At 43.3% G+C, this 19,575-nt stretch overlaps 1 protein-coding gene across 4 annotated transcripts in view; it reads left to right on the top strand.

Annotated features, from left to right (window-relative positions):
* Positions 1-19,575, top strand: part of MGAT5 (alpha-1,6-mannosylglycoprotein 6-beta-N-acetylglucosaminyltransferase) — a 340,832-nt gene that overhangs the window by 282,810 nt on the left and 38,447 nt on the right. For all 4 annotated transcript variants that reach the window (XM_081262405.1, XM_081262404.1, XM_081262402.1 and 1 more), the window contains exons 13-14: positions 4,113-4,262; positions 11,844-11,990. In XM_081262405.1, the coding sequence (XP_081118531.1) occupies positions 4,113-4,262; positions 11,844-11,990 (297 nt within the window). The remainder of the gene's footprint in view (positions 1-4,112; positions 4,263-11,843; positions 11,991-19,575) is intronic.

The raw sequence follows: 19,575 nt of genomic DNA, 5'->3' as shown, positions 1-19,575 counted from the left end.
CAGTATAATTTGGCCAATATCACGCCCCAGCATTTCCCCCTCCCCCTCCCTCCCTCTCTCCCTTCCACTCTCTAGTTCCTTTGATTTTCATTCCCATGAGATTCCACCCCCACCTTTCTTTTCCTTTTTCTGTCCAGCTTCCACCTATGAGAGAAAACATATGACCCTTGACCTTTTGAGTCTGACTTATTTTACTTAACATGATGGCCACTTGTTCCATCCATTTTCCTGCAAATGCCATAATTTCATTTTTCTTTATGGCTGAATAAAATTCCATTGTGAAATATACAGAAGTCTTTAAAAACCAAGGCATTGTCTTAGTCCATTTTCTGTTACCATGACAAAATATTTTAGTTTGGGTAATTTATAAAGAACAGACATTTTTTTGGCTCATGATTCTGGAGGCTGAGAAGTCCAAGAGCACGATGCTGGCATCTGCTGGGGGCTTGGTGAGGGCCTCATGCTTCATCTTAATATAGAGGAGGACATCCCCTGGGGAGACAGAGCAAGTGTGCCAGCTCAGGCCTCACTTCTTCTCATAAGACCACTAATGCCACCTGGGGGCTTCACCCTCCTGACCTCATCTAATCCTAATCACCTCCCAAAGGCCCACCTCCAAATACCATTAATATATGAATTTCTAACACATCACCTTTGGGAAACACATCTGAATCATAGCAGACATCCAAGTACCACCCAGATTTGTTGATGTTAGTATCTTACAGTATTTTTAAACATGGAAATGATATATTACAAATATCACTGAAGCTCCATCTACTTCTGTAGATCATCTCTCCTCTGTAATCAGTATCTGGAATTTACTTCAAATCATCCTCCTACATGTTTTTGTACTTCAGCTACACATGTCCATATGTGTGAACATTACCCACATGCATAATATTGCTTTGTATGGTTAAGAAATATACAAAAGTGGCATCCAGCTATATAGATTGTTTCACAATGGGTCCTCATACTGTTGCTCTCTTGCAGAAACCACAGACAAGTTACATCCCCTTTTGAGCTACAGGGAAGTATGTGGTAAGGTGCTGCTTCTATTAATTTTGGCACAATCCAGATGAACAATCAGGGCCTGGAAAGAGACCAACTTGACATTCTACAGGCAGCATCAGCAGGACTTTGTGATTGATTTGATGCACATATTGGCAGGAATTGGAGTGAGGAATAATGATTATGGTCCAGGTATTAGTAGGGAGATTAATGCTGGTCACTGAGCTCAGGGGCAGATACAAGGATACTGCTCAGGTTAGGTGATGGGTCCTCTTTTAGACCTGTTGAGTTGGAAGCAACTACAGCACAACAGATGAAAAATTTCAGAATGCCATGAGAGATTTGGACTTGAAATTCAGGAAAGAGTCCTGAGCTAGAAATGCCTTGTTGGGTTCCTTGAGCATCTCATGAGCGTTCACTTCAGGCATTATGATAGTTTGGTTTAAGAAACTTCAGTGGCACCTTTACCTGGAATAAATGGTGTGGGTCAGACTCACCAGATTTCTACTGAACTCTGACAAGTATCAGCAAGAGAACCAAGGTTGAGTTAACTAATTACCATGTCAGCTTCAAAGGTTAGAGTTATACTTGAGACATTTTTCCCTCCAATCATCCATGGGGATTTTCTCATTTGTGAGGTTCTATAAATCCTCTCTGAAGATAATTCCTGCTTTCTGACTGTACCATGCCTTAGTGTTATGTAGACTTCTTTCTATTTGCCCAAACTTGCCACCTTGTTAGGCTTCGAGGTGCCCTGACCTTTCCTAGGATTTGCTGACAGTACATATGTAACCTAGTGTATCATTTCTTTCACAGACATTTACTCTGGGAACTCTTAAGTCTGCCGTGAATAGTTTTCTGCAGGCGGGAAGCAGATGGACCATTCCCTATTCTGCCTGTAGCTTGCTGCAGATCTTACCTGGGGCCTGTGGTCCACCCTCACTAGTTAGCAGCTGACTTTTCATGGGGAAGTGTCTCCTTTTTATAAGGGACAGATGCCTGTCCCCACCCCCAATCTCTGCCTCAAGGCCAGCAGGATGTCCTGAGAGGCCTCCTTTTGTGTGATTAGAATCAGCCCTCAGTAGCTAAAAAAATGTAGGGTGGGGTCCAGGAAGAGTTTGGGTAGCTGCTGCTGTTGAAAGGGTCCAGAAAGACCTGGCACACTTAGGATAGGGAATGGCTGCAGATGGGTGGGCCCTAGTTTTCTCTCCATCTCTTGCTTTTATCTTCTCCTCCTCCTCCTCCTTCATCTCTCCCTTCCCCTTTGCCCCTTCTTCCTCTCTATTCCCCTCTCTTCCTTCTTTTCCTCCTTGCTCTCACTGGGATGTCTCAGTGCAGTCCCTCTCATTACCACCTGCCCGTGCCTACCCCCTCCTTCCCTTTAGTACTTACTTGATTCTTTTCCCACCCTACAACTGGCCTCTGGCTTCCTTGGGGGCCTGTTCCCTGGTCTATGACCTCACAGATTCCAACACTGAATGACCTTTTTGCTATAATGTCTATCACCATCTGTCAGGAATCCCTCTGAGTCAGGATTCTGACTTCCTTCATGTGCTTCAGCCTACCACACATCCCTGGGCCCCCCAGTTCCATTAGCCAGGGAGGAGGCAGGGTCACAGAAGCCAGATGGGCTGTGATGGAGGCAGAGTCCCTGAGAAGAGGCTGTGTGAGGCAAGAGTTACCAAACATGCCTGCCACAAGAACCATATCCCAGAACCCCTCCAATTAACCTTTCCCGGGTAGATGGCCCTAAGCATGGCTCAAACTCCCAAGTGGGAAGCTGTGATTTATAAATGGTTCCTCATCGCTATGCCCAGCAGCCTCACCAAACATCACCTGGAATTAGACTTGCAGCTCAAGCGTTCATGTTATTTATATGTTGGTCTGCAGGGAGTGCCTTGCTTGATGCCACAGTCATCCTGATCTGTAAAATAGAGAATGTGGACTTGCTGTTGTATCCTTCATGAACACTTCTGATACATGATTTGAAAGTTTTCCCCTAGATTGAGAGTCCTGTGTTATAGTCACCAGGGCAGTGAGTGGCAGAAGGCAGATTGTGACTGGCTGCATTCAGAGCCTGCCTCCTCTTCCCTGTGCTCCATGGCTACTGTTGACACACCCTGTGTCCCTTATGGGTTTGAGTCACAGAACTTTCTATTAATAGATTTGCCTCAAGTGTCTGAAACAGGCTTAGAATGGGAAAGCCTTGTCCCACCTTCATACAACTGGAAAACACTACAGAACTTGAATTTTTCACCTTTCAAATAAATAAATAAAACACCAAACAACCAAGCTGTACAAAATCCAGCTTGTACAACTTAGTCACACGGAAACACGAAGAGGAAGAAAAAGTGATCTGGTTTCCACTTTATAGGTGGTTTTGATTCAGAAAATGTGCCTCAAAATCCAGTTCCTACAAATACAAAAAAAGGGGGGGCTTGGTTTTGCTTCTAGAATAAAAAGCAAAACTACTCTTGAATGTTTCAGGTCTCACCAGAGTTTCCATTTATCCTTTTTTTTACTTTTGCCTACCTGGATATTCTTGTCTCTCCAGCTACTGAGTCAAATCGATACATATTGTGGGAAACTCTTCTCTCCCCATGACGAGAATTAAGTGGGATCCAGTTCCGACAACATGAGTTAATCATCACTAGAAATATTGGCAAGAGCTGGGGATGTTTGTATTCCTTGGGGACAGCTTAGCATCTCCGGATAAACATTCCAGTTCAATCTTCTGCCTTCTCTGGGTCTTCCATCTCCAAACTCTCTCTCCCCCATAAAGAGGATGAGCCAAAAGCAACTTGAGCATCCCTGGTAATTTACAAAGTGAGGACGATACTTCAAAAGAGTTGGCAATGAGTTGTCATTGGTACTCAGTAATGTGTTGTAATATAGTGTATTTTTTGCACAGTTATACAGTAGTAATATGACTTGTTTTTAACCTCAAAAAAGAAAGTCCAGTATTTGGATTGCCAAACTACTGCCATCTCCAAGATAAGAATGCCCACCCCTGAGGCCTCTAGCTCTTAGAAGCTCAGTCCTTCCAGACAGGTTGTTAAGCAAATAAAACAAGAAATGCTTTTCTGCTTGTGCCCTCATTTTAGAATAGAAAGATCTACTTGGACATCATCCACACATATATGGAAGTGCATGCAACAGTTTATGGCTCCAGCACAAAGAATATTCCCAGTTACGTGAAAAACCACGGCATACTCAGTGGACGGGACCTGCAATTTCTTCTCCGAGAAACCAAGGTGAGTTTTCAGTAGATTTGTAAACATTGACCAGGGTTGCTCTTTACAGGTTTGTTTCCCTTGGCATTAAAAATGGGATCAGAATCTTTCTTGTTTTCTTTCTAACAATGCAATAGCTCTTTAGGCCTTGATTGGGCAGTAGTTTCCTAGAAGCTGTCACTAAAAAAATTAGTGAATAGGGAAAGGAGGTTGCTACTGTTTGTTAATTGATTTTGGCAAAAATAAATAAATAAATAAATGTGCAATTAAATTTTTTTTTTCAAAAATTGCATTTGCACAATTCCTGAATTAACTAAAAATGAGTAGGGAGGTCAGGAAACTTTATTAATAATAAAAAAAAAATTACAGAGGATCTTCTCTGTGCTAGGCAACAAGCCAGGGGCTGGGAGTAGGGCCAAACATGGGAAAAGTAAGGCTCTATCTTGAAGGACAGACCTTCTGCTAGAATAGGAGCCTCTTCACAGTAAGCCAGGGTTAATGAACTCTCCACTCTGTTACCTCTGTTCAAGGAATCAAATTGGGTCCCTAATCAGCTTTTCCTCATAATTCCTCATTTAGCAAGTATGTCCTGGGCACCAGAAAAAAAAAAAAAAAAAGAGGTTCATATGGGAGAAAAATCTCTGCTGGCTCAGGGAGCGTAGAAATCATCATGACAGATATAAGAGATGGCTGGGGTATGGATGCACCTACTATTGAACCATATAAAGAGTCAGAATCAGGTAGCCAAGGTGCCAATGGCATCTTCAGGAGAAAACTAGAAAGCAACCTATCCAGAAAGTATTGGAAAATAGTGGAAGATTAAATACAACAGGAAATAAGGGTCAATGGTCACAGAAAGAAGCACAGTGCAGACACTGCACATAGATAGTTGGGGAGCCACTGAGTGTTATGGTACTACACTAGAGCATAATGGCCTGGGGCTTTGTGGGCTATGTCCTTTCTATATTCCTGCATTAAAGTAACACATGAAGTTAAGTGGCTTATGAATAACAGAGTTGGCCTTGAACGCCCTTTAATGTATTTGATATGCTTTCTTGTATTTACTAATAAGGTTTTTTATATAAATTTTGTATATACTTATTGAACAATTGCTATATACCAGGCATTGTGCAAGGAATGCAGCAGTGAACAAAACAAGCACATCCCTCCACTAGTGTTTCCTAAAGCATAGAGAAGTTTATTATCACGGGTGGATTTCTTAACTCTGGTCCTTGGCTCACTTTTGTTTTTATATTCAAGATAGGGCAGAGAGGTTGAACAAATGAACTTTTGTAGCATGTTAGCCATCGCTGATCTTATTTAGAAGGTACATTCATATGTGCTATCCTCTTGGAATCTCACAACAGCCTTAAGAGGTAGACAGTGATAGTAGGGTTGTTAACTCTGGAGAGTTGGACATGCCTATGGTAAATTAAGGTCAAGTTGTGGAGGTCACTCTAACTCATGATTGTTTTAATTGCAAATTAAATCTCTGCTAGGCTGTTGATGAACCAGCCTCATAAACACCCAAACTCAATGGAAACCGACCTATCAAAGAGTATCTATCTCCTCTGCTTCAGTTTCTCCATCTGTAAATATATTTGATCCTTTCAGCCTTCAAGTTATTTGTGCAATAGCATGAACAAAATATTCTGTCAGTTCTTTAACTCCTTGGCCAAAGATCTGTTTTGTCTTAATGAAGATTTTATTTCCTTGTAAGGTCACCTGTAATCAGATGATTATTTGAAGCCCTCCAGGAATGACATGTGTCCCCAGTTTTACCATTTGCTTCCCGTCACCTCCTGTTTTAGGTTGATATTTTGGAATCATCAGGATGTCCAGACCCTTTAACAGCAATGCTATTTTTTGCTATTTGCCTCATTTTACTTTTCTCCACATCAGGTTGTGGAAAAAGTTCAAGCTCCTTAAAAATAACATTTGGCAGAGCTGGTTTTCAGCAGCATGTCATTACTGTCTCGCACACTTCTATTAACCCAGCCTCGTGAATGTCTTGCTCAGCCTTGCAAATTTTAAAAGAACCCTTACTTACTTACCATCCACTTACCCTGTCATAGAATAGGAAATAGGCCAAAACTGAGGTCCCTAATGTCCAGGAGAGAACAAGAAGAGGCCCATAAAACCCCAGCCACGATGTCAGAGGTGGCCTACAGCCAAGGAGGGCAACTTGAATTTTAGCATGAGGGACATGTATTCATCCTTGAAAAAAGAGTACCTTCTAAGCATGTCCCTGAGCCCATTACATAGTGCCTGCTTATCTGACAAGAATATATTAAAATACTCCAAGTGGAACTATGGCTCAAACAGTTAGCAAATAGGATGAGGCTAAGGCAGTGTATCACTGAGATTCTCCTCACACCCAGAACACACCCTCACACACTAAAATGAATGGATCTTGGCCCTTGCAGTAGTGATATGGAAGGCCGGTCAGCTGTTGCATTTATAACCCTTTCTGCTTCCAACTCCTTTCTCTGCGTCTCTGAGCAATTTAAAAGCGATTTATTCCAATCCACATTGGAAGTGGAGACCTGGAGCTGCTGAGGACTGCGGAATAAAGAAGATTCACAGGCTCTTCAGCCTCATTACTGGAGAGGGAACAAGCCCGAGCTCCTCGAGAGGTTTGAAGGAATGATTGATGTTTAATCAGCTCCAGACTCATTATTTTTCTTTATGAGCCCTCTTTGAATCTCTGCACCAAGCCCAGGAAACCCTCTGCTCAGCAGAATTTGTCCTGGCATGCCATTAGGGGCCCAGGCATCTCCAACAAACTCTTGCTTCAGGGAATCTGGAAAGACAGGAGGAATTAACGAAACACTGAAAGAGCTGAGAATTTGTTGGAATCTAGAGAAAATGATAAAAATTTGGATGAATGAATTATTTATCAAAGGACCACAGACAAGTCATTCAGTCCAGCAAACGCCAAGAGATCAGTTGAGGTCAGCAAATTAGGATTCGCTAGAGTGGCATGTTTTTAATTTTGACTTAAATCTCCATCTCTTGTAATATATTTTCTTTCTTCACCTTCCTAATCGTAACCTCTTCATGTCCACCTTCCTCTTCTTGCTTTGGGAAGCTTCCTGTTACATTTGTGATATCGAATAGGGCATTCACATTCGACACTGGGATGCAAGGGTGTCTGCAGTTCTGATGTAGGAGCCAGACAAGGTACCTTCCTTTCTGCAGTCAGAACAACTCTGACTGTGGCCTGCCAGGCGAAGCTGCTACTAGTGCTCATGCTAGAGCTGTACCCTTCTCTACCCAGACTTTATTCCTTTCTCCCTCCAAGCCTTGGGTAGACCATGATAATCCTGGTTCCCCACCATGCCAGCTCACATAGAGGCCTGGACAGATTTGGCAAACGGGCTGCCACATCCTATCCTGTCTTCATGCCTGACTCCCCACCCTCTGCCAAACAGACATTCATTCAGCTATGGCTTTTCATACACAGCTTGGATGGGTTTTGAAACCTCTCTCAGAATCAGGACTTGAGGTTCCACTACCACTGGAACCAGGCCGTCATGCAGCACCATGAACTTTGCACCAGAGGTTTTGCTTGTTCTCTTTGTGGGTATATCCCCAGTGCCTAGAAGAACACCTGGCTTATAGAAGGTACTGGATACAGGCTAAATATCCCTCATCCAAAATGTTGCCATCCAAAACTTTTTGGGTGCTGACATGATGCCACAAGCACAACTCCCACACAACTAAACCCCAACTACTGATGCCAGCCCATGAGGTGCAGTTGTGTGACATGGTAGCAGGATATGAACTTGGGCCACTACTTAGTAAATGTTCATAGAGTGCCAAGTTTTGGAATATCGAATATTTCTATGAAATATCTCACATAATCCTCACAACAACCCCATGAGATAAAACAATGTTGTTGTCCCCATTTTGCACTTGAGAAGGTCCCAGCCCTGGAGAAAATAGAGTAGACATGAGCCTCAGAGAATCCACAGACAGGCAACTTGTCACAGTGATGGAAGTAGGAAATGACGGTGTCAGGACTTGAACCCTGGTCTCCTTGACTCCCAAGCTTGTACTGTTAATGGCTACTTTGTGTCATAATCAATTTATTGGGTAAACCAAGGTTACTTCATTGCTCAACTCCCTCCTGAGCCATCTCAGCGTGGCTAATTAATGATCATCAGAAAAGCCTATGTTGAGTATACCCGATTTTGGATTATTCTTGATGTTCCCCATCAAAAGTGACTAGAACTGGGCTGGGAGTATAGCACAGTGGTGGAGCCCTTGCCTAGGAGGCTGACACTCTGACTTCCATCCTCAGCACCACCACCCAAAAAAAGAAAGTGACTAAAACTGACCAAAACCCTGCAGCTATCATAAGAACTGCCTTTGTCCATGTTTGAAGGAATCTTTGTTAAGTGCCCCACTTAAGGGTTTGAAATAATTCCATTCCTCCTTTCACACAGAGAAAAATTCTGAGAGGAAAAATTTTGCTGGTCTCTGTGTTGGAATGTTTCAACCCTATGCTGGGAAGAAAGCGTATGGTGCTTCATCTGCCCTCTTTCTCTTAGCATTAGTTCACAATTTAATTTTAGAGCATGTCATCCCTCTGTTTAGGAACACTCACTGATGGGGTTGGAGTTGCAGCCATGGAGATGTTCTGTCACCTGAAATATCCTTGTTAGATTCTGGGCTTCTGAGGGCCAGATGCAGTTTAAATAAAATATGGACAGTTTTCTCCTGAGGTTATCCCCAGTGCTTGAATGCTATCCTACTTCTGTCTCTTTCATCCATGCCAAGGAAGTCTGCAAGTAGGTGCAAGGACTGGGGAGTGGAGATTAGGGCCAAAACAATTTGTTACAGTTAAGGTACTGGTTTGTGGCAAGGCCGTAAGCATGCCGAAGTTTCCAGCTAGAAGTGGTGAATTTTCTGTGCCTATCCTGTTGTCATTGAACTCTCAAATGTGCTGCTCCATCATAATGTCACAAGTAATGAGTAGACAGGAAGCAAGGAAATACTTGCTTATTGACAGAAGTGACAGAAAACTATTATTTGGTGTTTCCAAATCATGCATTTTCTGCAGTCTTAATTAGTGTGACAGGAAAACCCATTGCCAAGAAATTATGTGGTATTTGCTCAAACTTCCTTCTAAATAGGCTTGGGAGAGGTAGCCCAAAGTGTTTATTTTCTTCGTACTGAGATATTCTGGTGCCAGCAGGGCAGAAGAGTTGGTGCAAATTGTTATTCAGATATAATTAAACCTAGGTCATATTCAAGTCCATTAAGCAACAGCCTCAAATCCTTTTAATTAATAGGTTCAGATTGGTTGATCTGAAGGAGCTAATTAAATTTTTCTCCAAGATTTTCCATTGAAATAGACAAGCATTTTGCTTCTTCCATTTCCTCCAAAGTTGTTATTGACAGCTTAGAGTTGATAAGGGTATTGGCACTTCATGGCAGGCCCCAATTTCCAAAGGTCAGGAACCACTGTGGGTGCTGGGTCTCTGACTAAACCCATGAAAACCTAGTCTGCATCTTTTAGTACCTCTTTTAATCAAAAAGGCCCAGATGTTCTGTGCTGTGCTCTGCCCAAACATGGCCTGATGGAGGTCATCTGTTTTTTCCTGGAGAGTTTTGGCACATCCTTCCTAAAGTGTGATAGGAAGAGGAGATCACAGAAGTCAAAAGCCTTAAGGATGGAAACCCTGGATTCTTCATGCTCAATAAGGCCTCTTTCCAGCAGAAACGTCTCAATGATTGCTCATTTAAAACAGCTGCATGGGGTTGGGGAGCTGAGGAGAGAGCCTGGGGAATGTCCTGGGGCACTAGTACATCCCAATATTTATTTGCATTTCTTCTGCTCTCAGGCCTTTCCCGCCTCTGGGCCACAGTGCCTGGGCCACACTCTATATTCAACAGTTCTCTCTGAGAATCTGACTTCTGTTCACTGTGCACCAAGAATGAGATCCAGAGCAGGAGAGTGGAATAGAGATTTCCCTCTATGCTGCAGTTTCCAGGCCCTCACCCTCACCCCATGACCTCCAGGGACTCTTCCTTCCAAGGGGAAATGACACAGCCAGCAGTAGGAGTTCTGCAGGCCTCCTGAACCTTCTGTTCACCCCACCTCCCTCCCTCCCTTGTGGATGTCTCTGGCTGTGTGATCTCAAGGTTCACAGAAAATGAAAGGTTATTTCTTCATCAAAAAAAAAAAAAAAATACAGAAAGGTTAAGTGCCCTGTCTATACAAAAGCTAATAGGTAGGGAGTTTCTTCAGAAAACCTGAAACTTTAGGTGTTTTGCTCCAAAACTCCTTAGGGAGCTGCATGATTCTCCAATGTCACATGTGGACTTCGCTCTGTGTGGCCCTTGTGTTGAGTGCCAGACACATGCATCCTTTGTCTTCCAGGATGCACAGGGAATCCAGCAGCTTGGACCCGGTGCTTTCCAGCAGAAACATCTCAATGATTGCTCATTTAAAACAGCTGCATGGGGTTGGGGAGCTGAGGAGAGAGCCTGGGGACAGGAGAACCACACATACAGATAAATCCAGTTCAGCAGACTTCTCCACTCTCAGGACCTTCTGTGGGTGTTTCTCACCATGAAGACGAAAGGAAGCACTGCCCTGGGGCCCACCTGGCCTTTGTCACTTGGTATGCCTCTTGGGACTGGAGAGATTTCAGAATTGACTCTCTGATGTGGGTAGGAAGAACACAGGCCTCTCTAAGCTCAGGCTTGGACCCCGCCCGTCACCTACCTCCAGCCCTCCAGCAGTGTGCAGTATTCTTGCATGAACATTATGCAGAGTGAGGCATTTCTCTGCGATATTATCTCATTTTTGGACCCAGGAATCAGATCCACTGAACTGTAGCAGCAAGTCCCCTTTGTCACAGTGGCTCCCTGCTGCTGTGGTTGTTCCTAAGACTTTGAGAGAGCATGTTTCTGCTGCCATCTATTGTCTGCCTTGGGGAAAACATGTGGCTTGCTTGCTGGAGCAGGAAGCATTCATTGCCTTGCAGATTTAGCAACTGAGTACCTTCTCCCCCCACCCAGAGGAAAGTAAAACCGAGATGTTGGTGTCCCCCAGTGAAAACCCCATTATGAAAACCTGTGTTTACTGACCTACCATCGTTTTAAAGCAGTTCCATTTGAACTGTAATCAAACCGCCAAGTGACCTTTCTGTCCCTCTGCCCAGCGTCCCTGAAAGGGCTTGTTGTTTGCTGCTTCAATGAAGAAACCTTCTGTTTAGTTAAGCAAGTGTTTTTCCAGTCATGTCTCCTGGTGAGTTACAGAAAGATGATTGTAGGGCCTTGGTTTTTGTTGTTGTTGTTTTTCTTTTAATACTCTAGCCACCCTACAACCCCCTTCCCAACATTTATTTCCTTACTTTTTTTAGCGGAGAAGAATACCGTAAGCTGAGCCACTTCACGAGGGTTTTACAAGTTTCTCAGATCTTGGAACAAGCCCCTTCTTTTTGCCCCACCCCACCCCCAAGGATCTGGGACCCCTCCAGAGTGTCTGAGGCATTCACAGGAATGGACCGCAGTGTAGCCCCCTGTGAGCCAGGGAGGCCAGTCCTGACTGATGTGTTTATATATGCATGTTTTTCTGTCTTCCAGTTGTTTGTTGGACTTGGGTTCCCTTATGAAGGCCCAGCTCCCCTGGAGGCTATTGCAAATGGATGTGCTTTTCTGAATCCCAAGTTCAACCCACCCAAAAGCAGCAAAAACACAGACTTTTTCATCGGCAAGCCAACACTGAGAGAGGTAAGCATCTCTCGGAATTATTCTATTTTCAATTACAGGAATAACTGGGGGTAGGATGTAGCTCAGTAATAGAGCACTTGCTTAGCGTGCTCAGGGTCCTGGGATCAATCCCCAGCAACAAGGGAGGAAAAAAATAATAACTATTTACTTAGTGCTAACGTAGGTATAGTCTTCTTGGTATCTATGGAGAATTGGTGCCAGGACCGCCCCCCTTGGCCACCCCCCCGCCACGTGCACACACACACACACCAAAATCTCTGGATCCTCAAGTCCCTTGTGTAAAATGGCGTAGTATTTGCATAGACTATCCTCTTACATACTTCAAATCATCTCTGGATTACTTATAATTACAATGTAAGTGCTACATAAACAGTAGTTATGCAGTGTTGTTTAAGGGATAATGTTAAGAGGAAAAAGTCTGCCCATTTTCAGGATACATGAAGTGTTTTCAAGTGTTTTTAAAAATTTCTGGATCCAAAGATGCTGAACCAGGGATAAAGAAAGCAGAGAAGTGATAGTGTTATTAGCATCATCCAACATGGTTATGTGGGAAGGGAAAAGGTTAGGGAACTGATCCTGGAGCTTAGAGAAACAAATGATTCAGTCACATCACCTCTGTGCCAACTGTCTAATGAACAAGGACATTCTAGCCTTTTGATTGCAGCTGAGCTCTTCTTGTCTGAAGCTAAGCTCTTCTTATTGGGAGCTTAGGATGAGATCAACTGAGTAACAAATTTGTAACATATTTGTGGAGAATCCACTCTCCAGGAGGAGCTATTGAGAGTTAAAAGTGGGCCATGGATATTCTCCAGGAACCTCAACCTTAAGAGGCAAGACATGTCCCTGGGGACTCAGGTGATATGCCTGAGTTTTTAGCCCACCATCAGCAGGCACCACCCCATGAAGTGGTCCTGCCATTGCTAGAACCATTTGCAGAAGCCTTGCTTCAGTTGCCTTCAGAGATCAGCTTGAAAATTCACAATGGATGATGAATCACCACCAAGGAAAGCTGGATTTGATTTGGGGCAATAAATAAGTCATTTGCAGCTAAGTGTGAATGATCAAGCTGGGTGCTTCCATATCTGGCCAGAAAAAGGTGTGTGCAAGAAACTTTAAGAATGATTTTCTTTTTATTTCCATGTAGTTAGTAGGTGGTTCTGCAAAATGCTCTCCATCAGTTAAAGCAACACCCTTGTCCTTCAGGGCCTTCAACAGGGGAATTACACTGATGGACAGTCCTCCCATGACATAACCATGACTTTTTAAAGCATTTATTTTTCAGTGCTGCTGCTTTGAAACCCTTCTGGGTCACTTTCTCTGAACCTGTCATAACTGTGTAACAAATGTTATATAGCACATAAAATACATTTTTTAGTGATGTTTATTAATGAATCAGGAATCCTATCAGTTCATAGAACTGATTATTTTTAAGAGTTCTTTTTTCCAACCCCCTGTATCATTGGTGAAATGGCCAAAGGAGATGGAAAATCAATAAGAACCATAGATTATCTCAAAGAGGTTAACTGTAGCCCAGATAACCTCTGACAAGGGTTAACTGGATGTTTGCCTACTTTTTACCTTTTACTCGTATAACTTGAACTCTTCATGAAAGTGGTTTCATTTTGAAAGGTCAGTTCATTCACCAATATTTAGCTCACCTGTGTGCCAGGTGCCAGTGCTGTGGGAGGCATTAGACACAGAGATCAGGAACAGTCTTGAAGAGCCTATTTTTTTGGAAAGGCTTAAAAGACTTTCCCCAACAGGGAGACTAACTTCTCAGTTTAGAAATCTCTGCTACAGCACGTGACTGATTTTGAAACTTTAGAGTTTGAGGTTGAAACTAGATTTCAGTCATCCCTAGTAGTTTTTCTTTGTTTTTCACCAATAAGAACCATATATTTAAGATAAACAACTTGATGTTTGAAATAATAAACATTGCAAAGCGATCACCACAATAAAGCTCATTAACACACCCATCACTATTCATTGATGAGACTGTTATTCTCCATTGTGTATCATCCATAGGTTTTCCTTTGGGTATAGAAAAATCTCAGAAGTTCCTTCTTCTATCCAAATTGCTTTTTTTTTTTTGTAATTTCCCCTATTTTAAAACTTTGTGATAAATCATACATAAAATAAAACATTTTAGCCATTTATAAGTGTGATTCACTGGCATTAAGTAAATTCACAGTGTTGTGCAACAGTCACTATTATCTATCTGTGACCTTCTTCATCATCCAAGCAGAAACTCTGTCCCCTTTAAACTCCCCATTCTCCTGTCCTCCTCTCTCCTACTTTATATCTTTATGAATTTGCCTACTCTAGGGGCTTCATGGAATCATGTTATATTTGTTCTTGGGTCTGCCTTATTCACTTTGATGTGATGTTTTCAGGGTTGATTATGTGGTAGCGTGTGTCCGAATCCTTTTTATTTTTTTTTAAGGCTAATATTCCATTGCATGTATTTACCATGTTGAACTTGTCCTTTCTTTTGCTGATGGACATTAGAGCTGTTTCCACTTTTTTTCCCTATTATGATTAATGCAACTATGAATAGTGGTATACCCCTGTCTGTTTGAGTTCCTGCTAATAACTCTTTTGATTATATGCCTACAAGTAGAATTTTGTAGTTTTTACTGATTTTAAGATAGTCTACGGAGAAGTTGCAAAAATAATATAGCATTGAGGTATACTCTTCATCCAGCTTCATCTACTGGTGACATTTTACAGAACCCTACTACAATTATCAAAATCAAATAAAATTAACAGCAATACCCTAGTATTATCTGAAATAAAGACTATATTTGTACTTTGCCATTTTTTTCAGCTAAAATCAATCTTCTGTTACTGGATCTGATTCAGAATCCCATGTTGCATTTGATTGTCAATTGTCATGTCCCCTTAGTCTCCCAATCTGTAAAAAGCCAGCCTTTCATTGTCACTCATGACCCTCACTGCTTTTAAAGAATACAGATCAGTTCTTTGTATGCTGAGTGTTTTCTCACAACACTGAGAACACTCCAGACACAGGGCCAAGTCAGGGATGTCACGTTACGTGGCCCAGATCAACCAGTACGAAGTTATCAAGAAAAGTATGGGAAGATGGCAGCGAAGGGAGTGCATCACCCCAGTGCGCCACGTCACTGTGCGGGAGAAAGACGAGGTGAAAGAGCTGAAGGCTATCTTGTTGGGAATTTCCAGTGAAATTGAGGTGCTCCAGAATCTAGTGGACGGATTTCCATCGCACGAGGTTCGGCTGTGGGGGCTTGGACGCGGGCGATTTCTCCACACGGAGGGTCGCATTGCCTGATCGGCGGATAGCCCCGCAGCTGGAGTCTGCGGCGCGCGCTGGAAAGCGGCGAGGTGCCGGAGCGGGGGTGAAGTGATGCGGATTCTGGGGGCTCCTGCCAGTGGTGCAATGGCCGTGCTTTGTGCTGAGTTCCGGCTTTGAGACAGAGGAGAGAAGCGGTCCAGTTCGGTTCTCGACACCGGTCGGACCACAGAGGAGGACAGCAGCCGCCATCTTGGAGAGCTGATGTAATCACCCCTGTTCTCTACTGATCTCAGCTCATTTAGCTACGGAACAGGTGATTTCAGGCTGGTATTTGCCTGCGTCTCGCAGACAGATCGCTCAGGCTCGGGGCTGTAGAACCAGTGGAGAATACTCCTAGGGGCTCGCCCCTGGCAAGGCGTGCGCCGGGCTCTGAGCGGCCGGATTCTGGTTCCCGGGGCTCCTTTGGCCCAGGGCTAGGGAGACTGCGTGTTGAGGCCAGCTCCAAGTGGAGCGTGCGCTGAGCTCGGGGCGCCTGGGTTCTGACTCCTGGAACAGTTTTGGCCCGGGGCTGGGGAGCCCGCGGGGACTGCGTCTTTGAGCCTGCTCCCAGCGGAGCATGCACCGAGCTCGGAGAGCTTGGAGCGGCCGGGCTCTGGCTCCCGGAGCTGCTTTGGCCTGGGGCAGGGGAACCCGCGGGGGTCACTCCTTGGAGCCTGCTCCTAGCGGAGCGTGAGCCGGATCGGAGAGGCCGGGTTCTGGCTCCCGAAGCTGCTTTGGCCCAGGGTTGGGGAACCTGCGGTGACTGCTTCTCGGTCCGGGTCCTGCTGGGTGCTGTGGGGGCCAAGGGGCAGAGTGGAGCTGCCGCCTGTGCCCAGAGCAGGCCAAGTGACACCCCAACTGCAGCTGGGGCCGAAGAGAGTAGCCGCCCACGCCTAGAACAGGACCAGCGACACGACAGCGCGGTAGCCAAGTCACCCCATTTGGAGTGGGGGCTGTGCAGAGCCGCCGTCTGAGCCTGCAAGGTAGGCAGACCTGCGACCCACTGGCAGGACAGGCCCGGTAGCCTGCCAGCGTGGTGGACACGTAGCACCGAGGCAGTCATGTCACACTGATTGGAGTGGGGGTGGAGCAGAGCCGCCACCTGTGTCCGGAAAAGGCCCAGCGACCTGTTGGAGAGGCAGTCAGGTACCCCCATTGGGAGTGGGGGCTGAGCAGAACTGCCGCCCGAGCCCACAAGGTGGGCAGACCTGCGACCCACCGGCGGAACAGGCCTAGAGGCCTGCCAGCGGGGTAGACACGTCACACCAATTGGAGTAGGGGCCTAGCAGAGCTGCCGCCCACATCCGGATCAGGACCAACGACCCGAGGGCGTGGTAGTTACGTCACCACAGTTGGAGTGCAGGCAGAGCAGAGCTGCCACCCGCGCCTGCAGGGTGGGCAGACATGCGACCGACCAGCGTGGTAGACAGATCACCCTAATTAGAGGAGGAGCACAGCCACTACCCGCCCTGCAAGGGACATTTTCCAACTATACAAGAGCAATATAAATAAATAGGGGGAAAATTTCAAAAACACAACAGTTTCACCAAGCAGAAAGAAACGCAAGCAGTATGAAAAGACAAGGAAAGAAAGGAACACAAGCAATGCAGGTCAACTCAACTTTAGAAGAGGTAATAGCTACAACAGATGGAATGTCAGATAAAGAGTTCAGGAGATACATGCTTCAGATGATCTGGAGTCTCAAGGAAGACATGAGACAGCAAAATCGGACAATGAAAGATCACTTTGACAAGGAACTACATCCAGGAAGTAAAAGATCAATTACACAGGGAGATAGAGGTAAGAAAAAACAAACAAATAGAAATCCTAGAAATGCAGGAAGCAATAAACCAACTTAAAAACGCAATTGAGAATACTACCAGCAGAGTAGATCACTTAGAAGATAGAACATCAGACAATGAAGACAAAGTATTTCAACTTGAAAAGAACATAGACAGCTCAGCAAGACTGTTAAGAAACCGTGAGCAGAACATCCAAGAAATATGGGATAACATTAAAAGACCAAACTTAAGAGTCATTGGGATACAGGAAGGCACAGAGCTCCAAACCAAAGGAATAAACAATCTATTCAATGAAATAATACGAGAAAACTTCCCAGACTTGAAGAATGAGACAGAATCCCAAATCCTAGAAGCCTACAGGACGCTGAATGTGCAAAATCATAAGAGATCCACACCTAGACACAGTATAATGAAGATGCCCAACATACAGAATAAGGAGAGAATTTTAAAAGCTACAAGATAAAGGAAGCAGATTACATTTAGAGGTAAACCAATCAGGATAACAGCTGATCTCTCAACACAGACTCTGAAAGCTAGAAGATCCTGGAATAACATATTTCAAACACTGAAAGAAAATGGGTTCCAACCAAGAATCGTGTATCCGGCGAAATTAAGCTTCAGGATGGAAGATGAAATTAAAACCTTCCACGATAAACAAAAGTTAAAAGAATTTGCAGCTAGAAAACCATTTCTTCAAAAAATCCTTGGCAAAACATTACAGGAAGAGGAAATAGAAAATAACATTGAAAACCAACAGTGGGAGGTAGGACAGTAAAGGGGGGAAAGTAATCAAAGAGAAAAACAAATCAGGTTTAGTAACATTAATAAACAAATATGGCTGGAAGAACAAACCATATCTCAATAATAACCCTAAATGTTAATGGCTTAAACTCACCAATTAAGAGACACAGGCTAGTTGAATGGATCACAAAACGAGAACCAACAATATGCCACCTACAGGAGACGCATTTGATAGGAAAAGATATACATAGACTGAAGGTGAAAGGTTGGGAAAAATCATATCACTCATATGGACTGCGGAAACAAGCAGGAGTGTCCATAGTCATACCTAATAAAATAGATTTCAAGCCAAAGTTAATCAAAAGGGATAAAGAGGGACACTACATACTGCTCAAGGGAATCATACACCAACAAGACATAACAATCATAAATATATATGCCCCAAACAATGGTGCAGCTATGTTCATCAAGCAAACTCTTCTCAAGTTCAAGAGTCTAATAGACCACCATACAATAATCATGGGAGACTTCAACACACCTCTCTCACCACTGGACAGATCTTCCAAACAAAAGTTAAATAAGGAAACTATAGAACTCAATAACACAATTAACAACCTAGACTTAATTGACATATATGGAATATACCACCCAACATCAAGCAGTTACACTTTTTTCTCAGCAGCACATGGATCCTTCTCAAAAATAGATCATATATTATGCCACAGGGCAACTCTTAGACAATATAAAGGAGTAGAGATAATACCATGCATCTTATCTGATCATAATGGAATGAAACTGAAAATCAACGATAAAAGAAGGAAGGAAAAATCATGCATCACTTGGAGAATGAACAATAGGTTACTGAATGATCAATGGGTTTTAGAAGACATCAAGGAGGAAATTAAAAACTAAGAAGTTTTTATGAAGTTAAATGAAAACACAGACACAACATATCGGAATCTATGGGACACATTGAAAGCAGTTCTAAGAGGAAAATTCATTGCTTGGAGTTCATTCCTTAAAAAAAGAAAAAAAAAACCAACAAATAAATGATCTCATACTTCATCTCAAAATCCTAGAAAAAGAAGAGCAAAACAACAGCAAAAGAAGTAGAAGGCAAGAAATAATTAAAATCAGAGCTGAAATTAATGAAATCGAAACAAAAGAAACAATTGAAAAAATTGACAAAACTAAAAGTTGGTTCTTTGAAAAAATAAATAAAATTGACAGAACCTTAGCCATGCTAACGAAGAGAAGAAGAGAGAGAACTCAAATTACTAGCATACGGGATGAAAAAGGCAATATCACTACAGACACTTCAGAAATACAGAAGATAATCAGAAATTATTTAGAATCCTTATACTCCAATAAAATAGAAGATAGTGAAGGCATAGATAAATTTCTTAAGTCATATGATCTGCCCAGATTGAGTCAGGAGGATATAGACAACCTAAACAGACCAATAACAATAGAGGAAATAGAAGAAACCATCAAAAGACTACCAACTAAGAAAAGCCCAGGACCGGATGGGTATACAGCAGAGTTTTACAAAACCTTTAAAGAGGAACTAACACCAATACTTTTCAAGCTATTTCAGGAAATAGAAAAAGAGGGAGAACTTCCAAATACATTCTACGAGGCCAACATCACCCTGATGCCTAAACCAGACAAAGACACTTCAAAGAAAGAAAACTACAGACCAATATCTCTAATGAACCTAGATGCAAAA

The sequence above is a fragment of the Spermophilus citellus genome, assembly GCF_964194105.1.
Source record: "Spermophilus citellus genome assembly, chromosome: 11".
Taxonomy (NCBI): domain Eukaryota; kingdom Metazoa; phylum Chordata; class Mammalia; order Rodentia; family Sciuridae; genus Spermophilus; species Spermophilus citellus.
Note: the sequence above shows the minus strand (reverse complement) of the source record. Positions and strands in the feature narration are given on the sequence as shown.